At 37.3% G+C, this 22,287-nt stretch overlaps 1 protein-coding gene across 1 annotated transcript in view; it reads left to right on the top strand.

The window, feature by feature from the left end:
* The window catches only part of LOC106140129 (G protein-coupled receptor kinase 2), a 64,794-nt gene that overhangs the window by 9,582 nt on the left and 32,925 nt on the right, over positions 1-22,287 (top strand). The window contains exon 2 of the mRNA XM_060950924.1: positions 4,023-4,118. Within this exon, the coding sequence (XP_060806907.1) occupies positions 4,023-4,118 (96 nt within the window). The remainder of the gene's footprint in view (positions 1-4,022; positions 4,119-22,287) is intronic.

Raw genomic sequence — 22,287 nt, 5'->3', positions numbered from 1 at the left:
AATTGGCATTCGCTGGATTCCAAATTTTTTTTTGTGTTCATAAATATTGTGATTTAATACGATACGAGTAATTTGTTTCCTTCTTTCTTTCTTACATATAATCGCGCTACTTTCAACTTCGATACTAAGATTCCTGCATACTACTTCCGCTTCATCCACTTTCATAATCCTTTTCATGCAAGCAACCTCATGGTTTTGGGGACTTTTGACCCTAAACTGGATTCACGATCGAATCAGCACAGCATTCGAGCCGACCTCAAAACTTAAGCAAGATGTTGTTTTAAGCAATAAGATAATTTAAGCTTTACTGAGATGACAATGCAATTCGGAATAACACCACTTTTTGATTAGATCTAAAAAATTAGGGGTTCACTTTCCCACTGTTGCACGATAAATTAATGGCTTCTTCTCACGACGTTGCAATCTATCATTCCCTCTACCAATGACATTATGTTGCCAACTAAGGAATTATTTCCCCTAATTTGGGAACTTGCAATGTCTTATTCAATTTTTTACAAAAACAATACGAATTCTACTGAAACTGTCTCGTTTTCCAACTTACACATCCTCTTTATTTTGTATTTCTTCTGAGTAGCTAGCTTTTGGTATTGTACTGGCATAATACTATATACATATCTAAATGCATGCTTTTAAGTTATTGTAATGTTGCCAGAGAGTTTGAATTAAAGTTAAAAGACAAAATACCTGAATTGTTTAAGCTACCAACAACAGCGGCCAAAAATGAAAGCAGGTTGACTAAGCAGATGTACAAGGAGAGTGTGGAGGGAAAGATCGGAGTGGGAAAGCCTAGACGAACGTATCTTGATCAAATTAAGGACGTCCTGGCAAAGGTTCAAGTCAAGAGTTCCCGAAACCGCTGAGCTTGCATGAAGAGAGTTATGAATGTGAATGAAGCGAAGGAAGTATGCAGAGATCGTAGCAAGTGGAAAGATGTAGTTTCTGCCTACCCCTCCGGGAAAGAGGCGTGATTTTATGTATGTATGTATGTACAACGGCGGCTTCTTTCACTTTATTATTTCTGTCAAAGGACATACATCTAGTAAACGCTTATAACTGAAGCCGCTTGTTTAGCTCCGCTGGTGTCTTAATATCGGCGATTTAAGTGCGTACCGCGTTAACTTTTATAGTGCAGTAGCAAATAGCAATCGGTGAATTTACGATCGCCAGCGAGACTTGAAGACGCCGCTCTGAAACTAAACAAAGTCAATAAAACCCCGGCCAAGAGAACTTCCTACCGACAGTAGGTATATACCTACATACATATACGCGAACTTTGATAAGGCATATTGTGGCGATGGCAAATTAAACCATAAAGTTATGGGAATACTTAATTTATGAAAACACTAACTTATACTAAAAATATTTATATGTATGTATTATATAGTGGGGAATGTCGCTGTCTTAGGAATACGCGTTTCGTGTACGTAGTACGTATGTGTTTAGATAATGTTAAATTTATTAAATAAAATTATCAAAATACTTCCTACAGCCACGTCACATTCATATTCCTAAGGACGTTATATTTATGGTCTTTAACTAATTTGAAACTTTCGCATTGCATAATGTCATGCATTAACGTCCGAGATAAAAAATAAACATACGTCCGCATTTAATTAATTGTATAGTTAAGTATACTACTCTGTCAAGAAAGTAGCAGGAAAAGATCAATAATACACAAACTGTTTGTTATTCATCCAAATTTATTTTATCACCTTCAAAATATGCTCCTTTAGAAACGATACACTTACGCCAACGAATAATCCAATCATCAAAACATTTTTTAAACGCTGTTTCCGGAATTGAGGTCAGTTCTCGCCGCGAATTCTCTTTTATGTCTTCTACCGATTGAAAACGGGTGCCACGAAGTGGTAATTTGAGTTTAGGAAAAAGAAAAAAGTCGGCTGGAGCCATATCTGGTGAATATGGTGGTTGCTCGATGGTATTTGTTGAGTGTTTGGTTAAAAATTCGTTCACAATGATGGCCTTGTGCGAAGGTGCATTATCATGGTGCAAAATCCAAGAATTTTCTTTCCACAAATTTCTGGCCTTTTTCGTCGGATTTGCTCTCTTAAACGCCGCATAACACTCAAATAATATTCCTTATTTACCGTTTGACCTTTCGGCAAGAATTCCGAGTGCACAACACCGCGATATTCAAAGAAAACAGTCAACATGACTTTGACTTTTGAACGACTTTGGCGTGGTTTTTTCGGTTTCGGTTCAGTTGGAAGGCGCCACTCCGAAGCTTGTTGACTAGTTTGCATGTCAAACTCGTAAACCCACGTCTCGTCACCAGTAACAATGCGTATCATGAATGTTGGGTCGGAATTGACTCGTTCTAGCATGTCCTCAGCGACTCTCATGCGATTGAGTTTTTGAAAAAAATTCAGGTCTTTTGGGACTAGCCGAGCGGCAACATGTTTCATACCCAAATTATTAGTTAAAATGGTACGGATCGACTCGTGAGATACAGAAAGTTCGGTGGCTATCTCTCTCAAAGTTGAATGAGGATGGATTTTCAGTCACTATTTCCTTCACTTTTGCGATGTTAACTTCAGTTGCAGACGTTGATGGCCTACCAGAGCGAGGCAAATCTTCCATCACATCTCGACCGCTTTTGAACGCTTTGTACCACTCATAACCACGAGTTTTTGATAAAGTCGATTCACCGTAAGCCTTCTGTAACATTTTCAGTGACTCCGAACACGATATTCCATTGGCAATGCAAAATTTAAGACAAACTCTTTGTTCGATGTTTTTATCCATTATGAAATTAGCAATACACACTAGATATGATATAACTAAAAATAGCACTGTATTTAATGTAAACAACAGATGCAACTCAAACTCCGCGCCAAAATGGAAAACAGTTGTGCCAATCTAACAACAACAAAAAAAAACAAAAATTTGAATTTGGAACCATCACTACATAGTATAAAACAAAGTCGCCCATTTTGTCTGTAGTCCCTTCGTATGCATAAAACTTTAAAACTACGCAACGGATTTTGATGCGGTTTTCACTAATAGAAAGAGTATTTTCTCCGACAGGTTTTTATATATAATTGAAATACATTGAAACTATATTAGCTGAGTTATAGCGATTTATGTCCAAGAAGTCAGAAAAAAAATCTAATTGAAGATTGCATTTGTGCGTGCGCCGCTTATACCGTTGGATACAAGTAAGAACAATGTATAGCAAAAACATTGGTCTTTATTAGTTCTACAAAAAAGTCCGCGATGACATATATCCAGCTTTTTTATTTAAGTCACAAAAACTACTTTTCTGTATTAAAAAAACATTTAATTCGTTGGGTGATGTTTAACTGGTGATATAACCAATAATACATATATCCTTATCAAAATAAGTAAGTTCATCATCACGAGCATTTAATTTAGATTATTTTTGCAGTTTACAGTGTGTTATTTAGACATATAGTTTAGGAGATATCACGATATTAGTATTGCGGCACGGTACGGGCCGGCCGCGGCGGCGGGGGCAGCGTCCCTATAAAAACGGTTCATAAAAAATAAATAATATTAAAAAGTAGGTAGGGTAGTAAACTACGACTTTGATCTATACATATAAGACAAAAAAAAATCTGTACATTACTTAAATATTTTTTCCAAAAACTGATAGGGGGATATCAAAGAAGAGTCACAGAAACCAAAAAACATTTTAATATTTTAAACGCGGTTAAGGGAAAGAGAAGTTATTGTGAATTGAAAATTAGTATCCAATATGTGTTGGTGCGTTGACTGTATTTGTCGAAGTAGCGGGATACACGCAAACGAAGTTGCGCGGGTCAGCTAGTAAATAAATAATCCATTCCCGATACTTTTCTGACTGAATGTATATTAAGTCAAGGTTATCATATAGTTTAATGCAACGCGAAAGTATAACATCCACTGTATAATATAATTCCTTGTTGTTTTTTTTTTTCATTTATGCTGAGAATTGTACAATTACAATGCTATGTAACACGTCCTCTTTTTGTCACCAGGTGGTTCCGATAGCAATAAAGGCAAGAGCAAGAAATGGCGGAAGATACTTCAGTTCCCACACATATCGCAATGTTTAGATATAAAAACAAAAATAGGTAAGTGTGAATATTTTTGTTTTTGTTTATCATTTATTTATTTATGTGCACAAAATTATATACATGAGCGTTTAATACAGTAATTGTAGTACAAAGGTGATACTTATTTCAATAGATGTCTCTTCCAGTAGATCCGTGAGAGGGCATAAAGATTCATTATTTGTTTTTTAATTTTATGGGCAGTTTTTTTATAATTGTATAATATTAGATATTGCGCGAAAGCGAAGCCTAAAAATAAGTCTACATGTCTATCCCGTTTTTAGCAACATAAATGATAATTTATTACAGACTTATTAAAATAAACTAAAACTAAAAACAATCATACCATCTGGTGAGTTGGAGGACAAATGCCTAATCCAATATTGAATTAAAAAAAGTAATGTAGTTGTAGCGGGAGCGATGATTCGGCTCGACAACCACCAAAGGGAAGATCTTCCGCCAGGCTGGTGTGATGCCTGGGGAACCGCGCGACAGACGATGTTGTGTCGGAGGATGTATTTATCCTGCAATCTGTGAAATCTTTGTAATCGCGATTTAGATTCTTCGCTGCTATTGGTTGAGCGCGTTAATTTCTTCGTGATGATTGACATGTCGCCACATAGTATCAGTAATTAGCGTGCACAAATGTATGCTATATACATATACCTCTTCCATTAGTTATATCTATTTCCATAAATAAATTACAAAATGAAAATTAATTACAGTTTATCTCTACAGGTTACCTATAATATCGGTATCAGACTTAACTGATCTTGCTTGAGTGGCAGAAAACCATTAACAAGTTCTTGTTTACATTTAAAGGTCTATACACACTGAGCCGTTTTAGCGTTTGCGTAATAACGCTACAAGATTGTAATACCTGTTTTCCCGGCAGAAAAGGTCGATAGATTTTCGTCAAATAGATTTCATGAACATTTTAGCCGGGCACTTTAACCGTTCGACCACCCTCTCTTCATGTCAGCCTATAGCTCGTGGTATGTGTATAGCCGCCCTTATAATCTCTGTTATCTCGCCGTTTCGTACCGTACGCCTACGCCCAAGTATCGTTAAGGTGACAGTGTTAATTGACGCAAATCTTAAATATCTCTTAAATATCTTTAATATAAGTAGGTATCTTAAAAATAAGTAAATTGTGTCAAAAAGGAAGCAAAGCTGTTGAATATAATTATGATCGTAGTAAGCTGGTTTAAAGTTAGTTTAAAGTTAGTTTACATTACAATCCGTAATTGTGTTACGGCTGCAGGCACTGCATGCATACGTACATACAGACACATATAATCACGTCTATATCCCTTGCGGGGTAGACAGAGCCAACAGTCATAAAAATACTGAAAGACGTCGTTCAGCTGTTTAGCTAAATGATAGAATTGAGATTTAAATAGTGACAGGTTGCCAGCCCATCGTCTAAAAGAGGAATCATAAGTATATAAGCATATTCCTCAGTCGCCTTTTACGACATCTATGGGAAAAGATGTTGTGGTCCTATTCTTTCTTGCCGTTAGAACCACACGGCACCTCTATAATTCACTCCTTTTTATGTAACGTTTAACGTAAGCTATCGCTCTGAAACTTTTCAATACAACTCTCTCATACAACGAAAACACGTCGAGCGGAGGCGTCCCCCTCCAGAAAGTTGTTCGTTTCTATTGACCCAGTGCGTTATTGGGTCACGTTGTAGCACCTACCGTAGCATTGATCCTACATACATACATACATACATACATACATAAAATCACGCCTCTTTCCCGGAGGGGTAGGCAGAGACTACCTCTTTCCACTTGCCACGATCTCTGCATACTTCCTTCGCTTCATCCACATTCATGCAAGCTCGGCGGTTTCGGGTACTTTCGACCTGACCCTTTACCAGGACGTCCTTAATTTGATCAAGATACGTTCGTCTAGGTCTTCCCGCTCCGACCATTTCCTTTCCTTGGCATCGATCCTGTTTAACTTTATTTATTTAAGTACTAACACCCAAGCCCTTCAAGCAGATTCGTTCGCGTAATTTTAGCGCCATCTACCAAAAAGCGACGAATTTCACGCACCGCCTTCAAAAAAAATCAATGAATTAAACGTAACATACAGAAAGGGACGAATTTAGCACCATCTGTAAAATAATACAGGGTTTTTCACGCAAATCCCACGGGAACTATAGCTTTTGCCGGGATGAAAGGTACACTATGCCCTTAACTTAAAAGCCCTACTTTTAAAAGTATACTTGATATTTCAAGATGATTAATTCAGGAGATAACCCGTAAAGTGGTAACAAACAATTAAACTTTTCGCATTTATAATATTAGTTGACATCTTTCGGTGCTCAGCTAAATTCCTTGCGGGTTAGACAAAGCCGACAGTCTTGAAAGACTGACAAGCCACGATCAGCTATTTTGCTTGATTATAGAATTGAAGTTCAAATAGTGACAGGTTGCTAGCAAGTTAATAAGCCTAGGTCGCCATTTACAACATCCATGGGGGAAAAGCTGTTCTATTAGTGCCGGGAACCACACGGCGCGTAATTTAATACTTATTAAAAAACAAAGTAATGCACAGAATCCGTTATGTATGTAGTTATGTTGATATTTTAATCCCGTGTTATCCAGAGCCCAATTTGAGGGCCGGCAGTTAGCAACGCCCCCTGCCGGAAGTTGCTAATTCATGTGTTTCCAATTTGTAACTGGTGACGTATTTTTTTTTTCTCCTTTTCGTAGTTCCAATGGGATATTTTTTTATTATTTAAGATTTACCCTTTTTACAAATGAGTTAGGTTTCTGCAAAGGTTGCGGAGGTCAGATGGGAGTAAGAGATCCAGTTCTTACACGAAGCTCCCTTACCTACCTGGTAAGAGAGCTTCCAGGATCATGGTCGTAATGGCGGACCCCGGGCTCCTCTAAAGACAGGTGTAACCGGAACGAACGCCAGTAGAAAGCAAACGTTTCTATTATTACATACATACATACATATGGTCACGTCTATATCCCTTGCGGGGTAGACAGAGCGAACAGTCTTGAAAAAACTGAATGGCCACGTTCAGCTATTTGGCTTAATGATAGAATTGAGATTCAAATAGTGACAGTTGGTTAGCCCATCGCCTAAAAAAGAATCCCAAGTTTGTAAGAATATCCCTTAGTCGCCTTTTACGACATCCATGGGAAAGAGATGGAGTGGTCCTATTCTTTTTTGTATTGGTGCCGGGAACCACACGGCACTATTACAAAATTCTATTATTTAAGACTGGTTTATGACCTTTAAAAACTGGTCGTTACCGAAGGGAAAAAATCATGAGCACTGCAGTCAAAATGATGGTCTGACCGAGTGAAAATGGCTACATCCTTATCCAGATTCTAAGTGGTTTGTTTTTATAATAGATTTGAGTGCGCTTGACCACAATCTGCCTGGTGGTAAGTAAGTAAGGTGTGATCTTAGGTGGTGCATGCAAGCTAAGTACCTCCGACTGGAATCGGTGGAAAAAGATTTTGAAGGAAAGAGAAAGAGAGACTAGAAAGAGACATATCTACAATGGACAATATTTGAAGATATATAAACGACTATCAAAATTAGTTCTATGCGTAAGAATTAATGGAATGAATTGGGTATGTATATCGAAAAAAAGCAGCCCTAAACTAATCACGCGTCCCATCACTAGTATCGATCCACCTCTAATAGCATTAGGATTAGGGATTAACTCGTATTTATCTGTAATTACGTTGGCGGTAGGGGAATAAGTTGCAAGATCATTGACTTTGTTAACCAAGTTTAGATCTAATTTGTATCGGGAAACTTACTTAAATGTACCCTTCGCTTCTTCGTTACTTACTTATACAGAGCTACTTACACAAAATTGATAATAGAGACGCCTCGTCCTTTTATTTATTTATTTTTCCGCACACTATTGCTAAGATCTTAGGAATATAACGTCACTCTGCAAAAATTATAAGACTAATAAGTTGAATTGTTGAATAATTTTAAATAAAAAAAAATTGTGAAAAAGCTGTATTATACTGAAGTATGTAAGTTTATGTATATTTAATTAAAATTATCAAATAAGTAATCTACACATTACTTAGGAAAAAAATATGTTGCTAAAAATTTATTAGATATATCACGAGACGCGTTATGCTAGTTAAGTAAATACTAAAAAAGCTTTTAAAAAAGTATAATTTCGGCAAAATTTTTACACTGTATATTTTTCCAATTTCTTAACTTAACCTAAAGGAAAAAGTCCTTGACTTTTTCGTAATAACCTTTCTCACGGCCCCTGAAACGTAATCCCTTGTAATCCGACCTTAAGGGCGGTAGCAGACTTGCCGATAAGCATATACTACCGCTGTGCCACAGTGGCTGACAAAGATATATTTTATCCGATTTACAGAAAATGTGATAAAAATTTAATCACAAAATTGATTAATGAAAGTAAAAGAAGTCGTCCAGTCATCGCAGTAAGTGGAAAGATGTAGTCTCTGTCTATCTCCGGTATAGAGAAGTGATTATATGTATGTACTTTACACAAGTTATGCTTTATGATGATTTAGTACCGCAACTGAAATGCTTAAAAATATCTACTAATTAGAATTAAGCTTAATGAAATGGCACATACAAACGAATAGCAATTCCGATATTAATTCGGTCAGTATCGATTACACAAATCGAAGTCTGAATCGGTATAATCGTGAACACCATTTGCTAGATCGCTCGATAACCTATCCACTCGATGGCATCGTGGAATTCAATCACGATTCACGGCGATATTTCTAGGGTATTTTCTAATCGAATCCTAGGCGTCTAGTCTGCAAGGAATAAATGTGTTAGGTTATAGTAAGTAGATAGAGTATATAAGTCGAGGGAATACACCTTGAGGAAACCTGCACATTCAGGCAACTGGATGTGTAACCATATGATCCAATACAGGTTAGGTTCCCCTGCAAAGGTTGCGGAGGTCAGATGAGAGTCGCTTTGTGTAAAAACCTGACTCATCCAATCTAGGGTCCCCGGGCTCCTCTCCAGAGCGATGGGGAAGCAACTTGTCCCTTTTTGAATCTCGATTCCATCTTTAAGTAGTTCCGTACAGCTACTGGGGTAAAGATCGGATTGATTATATATACGTATATATATATATATATAGCGGTTTGAGCTGTGTCATTTACTCTCTTCTTTTATATAATTTACATAGATAGTATGTAGTCTTCTTTCTTCGGGCGTCAGTCCTGCTAATATCCTCCCCTTTGGAGAACACGTGGCACGTCTTTGACGACGATCTTGGATTAGGTTAGTTTAGTAAGGTTCTTACGCGAAGTGAGTGGATTTTCATGTGGCCTTGCAGACTGAATATTATAAAGTTCTCCCTATTTTCTCTGTCTGTATGTATCCGCTAATCTCGGAAAATTGTGGACGGATTTTGTTCCTGTTTGTAATGTTGGAAAAAGAAGTTTTCCGAGGAAGGTCTATATCTATAAATGCTACCGATAAAGGAAAAATATAGAATCATTTATTTTATTTCAATTTATATAAGCCTTTTAGAAATTACTTTATTGCTGTGGTATCTATACAGTTTATTAAAAAAGCAATTTCACGTATTGTTATTAGGTAAAATATACCAATTGAAATAAAAGCATGGATAGTAAAGGTGCATTCATAATAGAGATGCGTTATTTCTTTTATATTTCATTGGTTTTGAAATTATACGACTATTCAGTTATTTACTTAAGTAAAAACAATTTTTTTAAATTAGAATAATTTGACCGAAACTGTTAATATGATATTATAAAAATGTGTTTGTTACGCGTATAATTCTTTTTTATATTATTTTATTTTATCGAAAAAATGGGCGTGGTCGTAAGTGTGACAATTGTTTAAGTCTTTCATAATTTTGTTTTAGGAAAAACAAACATGTTTGATGTAAATAACATAAAAACAAAAAAAAATTAAATATAAAATAAAAAATAAAATTGATAAATTTTTTTTGTGTTCGGTTGTAAGACCATTCCGACATCGCCTTTACCTCGCAAAGGTTGTTGACGTCAATGTAGTGTAGGGCGCCTCTATCTAATAACAAAGAAGTGGATATTTCTGTATGCAGATGTCACGTTGTCATTTCATTTCTCTGTGTAATTAAAATGGAAAATGGCGGTTGTATGTCTGGCTGGTAATAAATATAATTGCTTTTGAAAGTTTTAGTGGATTATTATTGAATTTTTCAACATACTTCGTGTGTTTAAATAATAATTTAAAAAAAATACTGTCCGATTCAAAAGCAATGTAATTTAACAGTTGTGTGTATTTCTAAGTCAATATTTTATAGTACTGGAGGGGCTGCTCCAAACCTTACAATATACTAATAAGCTTAGGCTAAAGGCTAAATAGGCAGCCTTGTGATATATATGTAAAAAATCGATAGGTAATAAAAAATTTGGAGCGGGCCTCTTATTCAGAATAATTACTTAATTATAGATAGATAGATAAAACTTTTTATTGTACCATAAGAGTAAAACATACAAAACAGACAGAGATGGTACAAAGGCGGACTTAACGCTAATGCAAGCTCTTCCAGTCAACCTTTGGGTGGAAGGAAACCGAACAGGAGATTGGCGTTGGCGCAGAGCAAGATAAATAAATGTTTAAACATAAATACAATACATGCAAAGGTTGTGAGTTCTTTTACTTTTTAAAGGGAGCTTAATTTTGTGACGGCGATTTTTTTTTATTTTTATAAGCTCCCAATCATGTAAATTATTATGAAATTTTATAAATTCCGTAACCGTGTTACCTTTCTTCAGCACAACATCTGGACATCCAACTATTGGAATTAATTATCACTGATCAAAATAATATTAAGCGATGTCGGCTGATTGAATTATCGATTTTAGCGTCACGTTTGACCTCGAATGGAAATTAATCAAATTTTAATTGAGATATATGTTTGGAAGGTTATTAAGAAGTTCATCTGGAAAGAATGCTGTAGTGTAAAATAATATACATATACATTCATACAAACTTGCAACCTTTTAAGAATGGAATTTCAAAAAATCTTAACGAACGTCTCCTGGTTACAAACTGTCTTCCTGCCAAATGTCATATTCAGATCAGTGTGTGAGTGAATGAATAAGTGTTTTTCGATTTTGTTATACCTCTGACTTCTGTAAAGCTTACCTTACTCATGTTTATACGTTTGCACACGCATTTCCTGCCAATCGGTACAATTTCGACAGACAATAAATCTAGTGTAGCGAGCCTTGCATATCGGTTCGCGGGTTCTAAATCATAAAATGTCAAGCCGACGGGTTTGACATAATCGGACGGGCTCGGATGGACAGGTGATACGTGATTCTGCTGCGTGGAACTTGATATATTGACGAATTTACGTCCGTTCATGCGACTAACTGACTTACTCATAACAGCTATCGATATTTTTGGTCCTAAAGTCCTCGGGAATCTAATATGGATTTGCATCCTGATTCAAATCTAGCTAAAAATATCGATATCTGCTATGAGTAAGTCAGTCAGCAATCAAACTGGGTATGTAATAAAGATTCCTTATTTTTCTAGGTCATTCACATGACCTCAGTTAAATTCGAACTTATTCATCAGTCAAAATCAATATTTTATAATATTAGGCACTTTACAGTAGAATCCCAAGTTTTTGAGCCAATCCCTTAGTCGCCTTTTAGGACAGCCATGGGAAAGGTGGTCCTATTCTTCTTCTTTTTCTATTGGTGCCGGGAACCACACGGCACGGAATCAAAATAACACCCTCAAATTATTACCCGCCGGCGTGATAAGATTGCCTTTCTAAGAAATAATATTGTTTGTTTGCTCAGACAAATGAGCGAAACGAATTATTTTCGGAGAGTAATCTACCTCTTGACATTTAGAAAATAATTGGTCCAATTAGGCTTTTTTGACGGGAAACGTGTAATATTATTACACGTTCGCACGGAAAAATACTGTGAAAATGAAAGGACTTTGCCGTTTAGGTAAATAAATAAATATATACGAGACAAACATAGATCTATTTACCACAGATCTATTTACTACGTCTACGTGTTTATAAATGGAAAAGGACACAGACAAAAAATCTAGAAAGAAGATTATGTTAGCTCGCCGGTTTAGGAAACTCATTACTTGACTTTCCTCTAGACACCTGATGTTCCCAATTTGATCGAAGCTACGCTCGTAATGGCCTGAAACGATCCTGATATCTATGTGCTGAAAATTTATCTAAATAACGATACGAACGACGACGAACGATATTTGCGGTATTTATTCAAGATCGTTGAGAAGGCACAGGTGTCTCTCTCTTTCTATTTTTTTGGTTGACCTTAGAGTAAGAAAAAGAGGAAACATAAGAAGCTTCGTCATCCGTCGTTGCTAGTTTGTTACGTCATGCCGCTGCGATCTCCCCTGGCCCTCATCACCGCCTGGCGATGCATTTTAGCGCGCGCGCCCCTCGGACTGTGTCCCTTGGTCTACTCCTGCGATCGCCAAATACCTCGCTATCCTCAGGTGACAACGTGCTGGATCTCTTCAAATTGAAAAACTAGTCCAATAAACATTGTCGTTGTTTTATGATTCTTTTTTTAAATTATCTAGTCTCCCTTTAACCTCAACGTCACAGTGGCGCCCAACGTGGGGCCCTTGACTTTTGCTAAACCCACGCTCTCTTAAAAATGGTAAAACTAGCTGAATAAATATTGTCATAATTCTGTGAATTTTTTAAATTGTTTACCTGCGACGTTGTAGTTATACGTCACAAGTTGTTGCTTTCTAGCATAGGTTTCTTTGCGATGTCTTCCTCCACATTAGAAACATCGGCATTCAAATTATTATACAGCATCAGTATTCCTAATAAAACCCGTCTGTTTACCTTCCGCCCCCGCGTTCAGTATTGCACTCAACGAGTTGCATACCCAAGTAGATGGTATAGATTATGGAATGTACAGATAAGGGAGCACTGACCTTTTTTTTGCCAAATTAATAGTAAAGGTGCATCAACTAGTTTGAAAAACAAAAATACGATTGCTTAAATCAAATAAAATGCGATATCAAATAAAAAAAAAAAACTAATTTAAAGCGGGCCCGCACTGATTTGTAATATAAGAAACTCTTCAATAGTCGTCACACTGCGCGGCGGCAGGGTAGTTAGAGCGCAGGCCTTCGTATTAATTTGACGTGACGAGATCGAAGACGTTTTCAATATGCATTCTGAACTGCTTTTGGTGTTCTCGGGCCTTTATTGTCATGTGGACATTGTGTTTCTCTCGTTTCTTTATTTTGCTCAAGCAGCGTGACAATGCACCGCTCTTTTTTACTGCAATTTAATTATTTGAGTGCCTCACTCCATGTTATCTAGTATAATTTTATGTTTAGATAATTAGCCGGGATGTATAATAAAAAACCTATGTGTTGTTAAAAATTAAGAAAATTATAATAAAAAATTTACAACATAAAAGTAATCCTAACTTAAATTTTTCTTAAATCATCGATGTGAAAATTAACAATAAAATATTTCTTCTAAAAATTTCTTTTTTTCTTAGCGGCCAGTGCGCTATACAACTTTAAACATTATGCTTTTTGTATTAAGTTATTCTCATGCTTTAATAAAGTTTTCTTCCTCCTACCTATAGTCCCAGTTGCATCCTCGCCAAACTGGAGAGGAGCCCGGGGTACGCTCTTGACTTGATTGGGTGAGTCAGGTTTTTACACAGAGCGACTCCCATCTGACCTCCGCAACCTTTGCAGTTGCCTGAATGTGCTGGTTTTCTCACAATGTTTTACCCTCACCAATTTTTTTAGTTGATTTAAAATTTCTTTTATAAATAACATTGACAAGCCTCAATGTAGCCAAAGCCTCAGTTTTATTTCCATTCCCGCAAGTATCGGGAAATCCCCTCTTATTGTACCTTCCTAACCTACATAAGGAAACCTACGTGCCATATTTAAATCTCTATGTCATAATCCCATGGTTTTGCGTAGATAATATGACAATCAATCTCTTCTTCGTTCAAAATGCTCTCTACACGCGTCACGAGCTAACATACATACATATAATCAAGTCTATATCCCTATCGGGGTAGGCAGAGCCAACAGCCTTGAAAAGACTGATAGGCCACGTTCAGCTGTTTGGCTTGATGATAGAATTGAGATTCAAATAGTGACAGGTTGTTTGCCCATCGCCTACACGAGAATCCAAAGTTTATAAGCATATACCTTAGTCGCCTTTTACGACATCCATGGAAACGTGATGTATATGTCCTATACTTTTTTTTTATTGGTGCCGGGAACCACACGGCTAACAGCACGAGCTAACAGCTTTTAAGATTGTTTATGCAATGAGTATCGGGCCGACAAACAACGCACTAACACAGGATATTCCTACTTATTTCAAGTGATACGGGTTTGGGTCGCGTCGAGCCCTTCAGTTAGGTGCTTGTAAATCGACTGGATAAACTTATTCTTCTTTTAGGCGGTGGGATGGCAAAATGTCAATACATATATATACAAACATACATACGTATGCCAACATTTTTGAAAAAACTGAATGGCCACGTTCAGCTGTTTGGCTAGTGACAAGTTGCTAGCCCAGCGCCTAAAAAAGAATTTTGTAAGCTTATCCCTTAGTCGCCTTTTACGACATCCATGGGAAAGAAAGGGGGTGGTCCTATTCTTTTTTGTATTGGTGCCGGGAACCACACGGCAAAATGTCAATATTTGAAAGATCTCACTTCCATAATTTAACCATACAGCTGAACGTGGCCTTGCAGTCTATTCAAGACTATCCACTCTGTCTACTTCGCAAGGGATATAGACGTGGCTATGTATGTATTTATAGATCTGGTTATGCGAATGATAAGTGGCTTTGACTGGCATAGCAACAGTTAATTAATCAAAGCTCTCAGCCGTGGTTAATTGGCTAACTAATAGATGATTTAGTGTCTTAGTGTGAAGTGCACCAAAGCCTTGTTTATAGATAGCTGGTTAAAGTCACTTAACGTTACGTGTTGTAACTTTAATCAGTAACGTTACGTAAATAGTAGGTATACAAATTTATAATTATTATTATTTGATATTGAAAAAATGAGCATAATTAGACAGAGCTTTTGAATGCTGCTTTTTTAAAATATATGTATATAATTCCGACGTCTTAAGAGGTAGAATATGTGTTTACAGAAAATAATATTACGAGGTGTATAAATGCGAAAGTTTGTGAGTATGTCAGTACGGATGTTTGTTACTTTTTCACGCAAAAACAACTGGACCGATTACCATGAAAGGTATGTAGGTAGCTGAAGACCCAGAATAACATATAGGCTACTTTTTATCCCTATTAAGTTCGAAGACTTGAGATACGAGATACTAACTCAACGATACTATAATAAATACTTATAATGATAAACATCCAAGAGTCAGGCCAATCAGAACAAGTTCTTTTCTCATCATGCCCTGGCCGGGATTCGAAGCCGGGACCTCCGGTGTCACAGACAAGCGTACTACCGCTGCGCCACAGAGGCCGTCAAATAAATATTATAAATGCGAAAGTTTGTTAGTATTTCAGGATGTCAGTGTGAATGTTTGTTATTCTTTCACGCAAAAACTACGTAACCGATAACGATGAAATAGGCCTGGTATGCAGGTAGCTGAAGACCCAGAATAACATATAGGCTACTTTTTATCCCCTAGTATGAAACAAAAAAATCCCAACCTCGCCTGTAAACACTCCTACTCGGGGCCAACGACTCGCGGCTGTATCTTTTATTAGTATTATTTAGTGCCGTCACGCGCCCCTCACGAAAAGAAAAAAAAAGCGCGACCCCGCCACATCGCCCTCCTCCCTTCTATTTATATCGTTAAGTAGTAAACATTTACAAGGACACGGAGACACGAAGACACGAAGACCGACTAATGCTTGTGTTGTTACTGACAGACTAAAAATGACACGTTTTACACTACTGTGCCGTGGTACCCGGCACCTATAAAATAAAGTATACGACCACTCACATCTCGTTTCCATAGCAATCGTAAAAGGCGACTAAGGGATACGGATTCGGCTCAACTCGGGCCGTTCAGTTAGGTGTTTGTAAATCGTACTGGATAAACTTATTCTTCTTTTAGGCGATGGGCTAGCAAAATGTCAATATCTGAATCTCAATTATATCATTAAACCAAACAGCTGAACGTGGCCTACCAGTCTTATCAAGACTGTTGGCTCTGTCTACCCCGCAAGGGATATAGACGTGATTATATGTATGTACGTATGTACACTACTAACGACCCGCCCCGACTTCGCACTTCCTCTTGAATCACTCAATCTATTAAAAAAAAAACTGCAACCAAATCCGTCCTGTAGTTTTTAACGTCCACGCATACAAACATACAGACAGAAACGGATTTGCTTTATAGTATGTAGTGATTTTGTTCACAAAAATCTAAATTATTTAATAAAGGACATTGACTGACTGTTTGATTAACACAGATCAAACTGCTGGCATGTAGGTTCCTTATATGGTCCAGGGTCGCACTATGGAATGAGCTTGATGATAGAATTGAGATTCAAACAGTGACAGGTTGCTAGCCCATCGCCTGAAAGAAGAATTTCAAGTTCATAATCCTATTCCTTGGTCGCCTTTTACGACATCCATGGCAACGAGATGGAGTGGTCGTATCCTTTTTTTTTATTAGTCCTCACAGCACTATGAACTAGCCAGAAACTACAACGTTTTCAATCGATTAAGTATCTTTTGCCTGTCTTTTACATTGAATTTCATCATTTTAAGACATCCACCTAACATTTTAAAATAAACTTGCGCAATTCAATGGTTTTTAGCCTGGAATATAGGGTACTTTTTATCCCGAAAATCCCACGGGAGCGAAGGCACGGGGCGTTGTTAGTTTTACAATAAAAGTACCATCTTTATGCCGAATGGATTTATCTATTTTTCCTAACACCCCACGAAACGCGTTATCTCCCCTCCCTCCACTTCACAATGGGAAATAAAATTGTGAAATGTAAAAGCCACTGGAAATTTCATTACCTTGTAAACATCATCTTACGGTTACAGGAGCTAGGGTTGGCGATCTAATTTATTTTTATTATAAATTAGCGTCGGCTGGCATCGCATTTTTATTACGTCCCTGAGGTTAAGGTGACGTTCCATTGCTGCGCGCGTGCGTATAAAAAGTTATTTATGTGTTGACGGTTCACGATAGTTTTTTTTTACTTAATAAGAAGCTACTTGTAAAGGAGGAAGGATAATCGGTAATACCATAAATGCTCTCTTTCTCTTTGATATTGTAACTATATGTATATTTATCAAATCTGCGAAATAATAATATGTTATACAGTATTCTGCCGTGTGGTTAGGTGCTCAACACACTAATAGGCAGATTATATGTGTTTGAATACTGTATAACATACATACACGTCTTTATTTCTTTATTTCTTGCACAGTAGACAGTACCGACTAGACTGATTGGCCACGTTCAGCTGTTTGGCTTAATGATAGAATGGAGATTCAAATAGTGACGGGTTGCTGGGCCATCGCCTAAGAGAATATTAAAAATTATATATATTAGAAATCCTAAGTTTATAAGCCCATCCCTTATTCGCCTTTTACGACATCCATGGGAAAGAGATGGAGCGGTCCTATTCTTTTTCCATTGGTGCCGGGAACCACACGGCACGGCACGGCAATTCAAAGTTAATCCGGACAATTCTAGTAAGTCACGGTTAAGATGCGCTTAACTTGAAGTGTTAGCTCCGTATGCGGTCTGCCCTTTAGGCCATTACTAAACTTGGCAGTTTAGCTCGGCATTCACCCTTCACGCATAATAGATTGGATATTACCAAAACAGTACGGCTGTTAGACGGGCCACGAAAACTAGTTTTTTAAAATTGTTAGTTACCATGTGTTACATTTCTGGGACGAAAAAGGAATAAATGTTTTTTCCTGTTATTCTTCTTCACTTTTAACTTTTGATTAACTAAGGGACTAACCACGAAACTGCGAAAATTAATTTTTTTAAAAAAAAAAAAGCTTTTTTTTGTCATTTCATACTTTCCGGTTGCCTAAGCGTGCATCTTTTTTATTTTAGCTGATGTTCTATTAGCGATTTTGATATACATATCAAAAGTTGTTAAGTTTGGCGGACTGGTTTATCTGTTTAAAGGATTTCAGTTAATTAAAAATAAACCCTGTATAAATGGTGAATAAATATAAAGTTCCCTGTATTTTTTGCGTGTTTGCAGTTGCTTTTGTCACTATCCTCCGTGGCCTGAGGACCGGGTTATTTTGAGTCCCAGATTATTATTTGGGGACAACGGGACAGGTGGTCGAATAAAGGGACAGTTCCGCTCAAAACGGAACATCTGGTCACTTCACTACATAGTATAAAACAAAGTCGCTATTTTAGTCTGTTTGTCTGTATGCTTAATCTTTAAAATTACGCAACGGATTTTGATGCGGTTTTTTGTAACAGGTAGAGTGATTCAAGAGGAAGGTTTTTATGTATAATATTTTCCGAATTTTGCACCCGTGCGAAGCCGGGGCGGGTCGCTAGTTAGTTATATTATACATATACATCATCTTCATTTTTTATCATGTTTTACTACATAGTAGGTATAAAGCAAAGTCGCTTCCCACGTCTGTCCCTATGTTTGTATACTTAGATCTTTAAAACTAAACAACAGATTTTGATGCATTTCTTTTCATAGATACGAGTGATTCAAGAGAAAGGTTTATATGTATAATTACTACAAGTGCGGAGCCGCGGCGGGTCACTAGTGTACATATAAAATTGACTAAATAAATTAAGTTGTTTTAGTCAAATAAAAAATAAGAATAAAAACACATATTCTTTATATAAAAACTAGTTGTGCCCACAACTTCGTCCGCGTGGAATAGTTATTTTGGGCATCATTGAAGCCCTCAAGGATGAATACATTTCCCCGTTTTTGTCACATTTTCCATTATTTTTATGCTCCTAATAGTTGCAGCGTGATTTATATAGCCTTCTTTAATAAATGGTCTATTCAACGCAATAAGAATCATTCAATTCCAAGTCGTTCCTGAGATTAGCGCCTTCAAACAAACAAACAAACTCTTCAGCTAACCCCGAAATCTATACAAATATAAGCTAATATTTGTATAGATTTCGGGGGCGTCTTGTGGCCACAGTTTTAGTGGAGTAGCGGCGAGAAGGCCAAACCTCAACGAGAGGTCGCGGGATCAATTACCAGTAATCGAGTAACGCCATAAGCCGTGAATTATTCGCCGCACGACACCGGATACTTCGGATGATTGCTAGGGTTGCCCACTCTGATATCTTTTTTTAATGGAAATAAAAATATATTAATGAAAAATATTTGCTTATAAAATAAAAAAATATTAACTGGTTGAACAACGCACATGGTTGAAAATGCATACTAATTTTAAAGTAGGTTTATTTGTGTGTTTGTTTTCTGTTCATGCGTTATCTACTGAACAGATTTTCTTGAAATTTTGCGTATATGTAATTAAAGAGTCTAGACATAGGGTACTTTTTATTCCGGTAAAGACTTTAGTTCCCGCGGAACGGTTTGCGCGAAAACTTAATTTTTTCGCAAAATTCGCGCGTGTATGTGGCGCAAAATGCACGCTTCTCTGTGGTTCTTGACGGGTAAAAGCTGGTATCACGGAAACCACACGGCACATATTTTGTTTAGTATTTTTTTTTTCAATCCTTATCAAACAGGGTTGTTACCACGTGTATAGTAAACAAATACGAATGAATTTTCCTACTTTTGCCAACCCTACCGAACTATAAACTATCGCCAGTCTCCCACGAATTCTCTGTTGGTACGCTCATTGCTACTAAATGACCAATCAAATGGCCAGATGGCACTGGTGCACAGGTCAATCGTCTGATGCCCTAGTTACAGATTCAATCTGATATTGGATCATGGATCTTGATTATGATCCTTTTCTATACTAATATTATAAAGCTGAAGAGTTTGTTTGTTTGTTTGAACGCGCTAATCTTAGGAAATACTGGTCCGAATTGAAAAACTCTTCGTCGAATAGACCGTTTATCGAGGAAGGCTTTAGGCTATATAATATCACGCTGCAACTATAAGGAGCAAAGAAATAATGGAAAATGTGAAAGAAACCAGGAAAATTATTCATCCTTGAGGGCTTCAATGATGCCCATAATATGGTATTCCACGCGGACGAAGTCGCGGGCACAGCTATAAGGAATAGGGGATGGTACAACTTGTTGTGCATATCAGTTGGTCCACGGGGAGAACGTGGTGCCGTGTGGTCCCCGGCACTTTTGCATAGGACCCATCCACCATCTCTTGCCTATTGATGTCGCAATAGGATAGGCTAATGAACTTGGGATTCTTCTCTTAGGCGATGGGCTAGCAACCTGTCACTATTTGAATCTTAAATCCCATCCTTTAGCCAAATTAAAGACTGTTGGCTTTGTTTACCCAGTGAAAGATAAAGACGTGATTATATTATGTATGTATCTTGATGTAACTAGCTTTTGTTTCGTAATTATTTATTTAAGTCTATTATTGAGCTATACAGCTGAACATGGCGTTCCAGTGTTTTCGAGATATTTGTCTTTGTCTACCCCGTTAAAGGATAAAGACATATAGGACTTATCCCATCACACCCCATGAGTCTACCTACCAACCTTCCGTCATTGCAGCCCATTACCAAAATGATACATACATACAATCACGCCTCTTTCCCGGAGGGGTAGGCAGAGACTACATCTTTCCACTTGCTACGATCTCTGCATACTTCCTTCGCTTCATCCACATTCTCTCTTCATGCAAGCTCGGCGGTTTCGGGTACTCTTGACCTGAGCCTTTACCAGGACGTCCTTAATTTGATCAAGATCGTTCGTCTAGGCCTTCCCACTCCGACCTTTCCCTCCACACTCTCCTTTTATATCTGCTTAGTCAATCTGCTTTCATTCATCCTCTCCACATGACCAAACCGTCTAACCAAAATGATGTAACGACCAAATTTAATACCGATTAATATATCAAAGCGCTACTTAAATAAGTTCATGTTTTATTTATCTGGTGGCTTTTGTTTTATGGCTTGGCCCGTCGAAAGATGGCGTGTCGTAATACGCCCCGTCTTGTAAGTTGCGGAGCTATAGAACCGCCAAGTCAATAAAACTTGGGAAGAGCACGGGTTGGGAGTGTGGCCCAAGTTATAAGCGATAGGACAAATAAAATCTTTTATTTTTTTCTTTTAATGTATCAAGTAATTGAATATTTAATTTAAAAATCTGTCGATTTTTAAAACCACGACGGGTTTGTCTGATCGCAGTGTGTTACTTAGTGTTAACTCACTGTGCTTCATTATTAAATAACTACGTCTGAATGCTTATTTTATTTCGTTTCGTTGTAATTGGCATGTCCATTTAATTATTTTTTTTTAGGTTACAAATGTGTGGGGTTGTGAAAACTTCTTTTGGCAACTTTGGTGACTCTAAACTCTGTAGCCGACGTCTGTGAATGCATTAGCAAATAGCTTATTCGAGCACTTCGACGAGGCATTTGTTTTATCTTCAGTCTCTCTCTAACCCTGAAGTAAATCGAAAAGATAAAAAGAGAAAGAAGACATAATGCTTATCAACATTCGTAAATAACCCCGCATAAATGTATTGAAAGAAAAAGAAAATCCCCTTTTTATCACAAAGGCGGCATGCTTGCATAAGGAAAATCCAAACATGAAATCACGCCTCTTTCCTTGAGGGCAGATACTACATCATCCCTCTTGCTACGATCCCTGAATACTTTCACCTTATCCACATTTATAATTCTTCACGCACTCTCGTCGGATTCGGGTATTCTTGACCTGACCTTTCGCCAGGACTTCCCTGATCTTATCATCGAATCAATTGGAATGGAATACATTATCATTGAATCAGTTCGACTCTTTTAATTTACACCATCGGCCACTCGTCACAGAATCGCGCTTTGAATAACTATACGTCCTACGGATAAATCGATTCGGCCCATGTTTGTTTGTTTTTGTTACGTCTCAAACACAACACACACATTGTGGGAAATTCCTTATTGTCACACAGTTGAATATACACACAACTTGTGGTTTGTTTTGTGAGATTAGTATTGTTGTAAGAAAAATCAGTTGCTCCGAAATTATTTCGCTTCGAT

This window comes from Amyelois transitella, chromosome 23 (genome assembly GCF_032362555.1).
Source record: "Amyelois transitella isolate CPQ chromosome 23, ilAmyTran1.1, whole genome shotgun sequence".
Classification (NCBI taxonomy): domain Eukaryota; kingdom Metazoa; phylum Arthropoda; class Insecta; order Lepidoptera; family Pyralidae; genus Amyelois; species Amyelois transitella.
The sequence above is the reverse complement of the archived record's forward strand: the minus strand, read 5'-3'. Positions and strand labels throughout refer to the sequence as shown.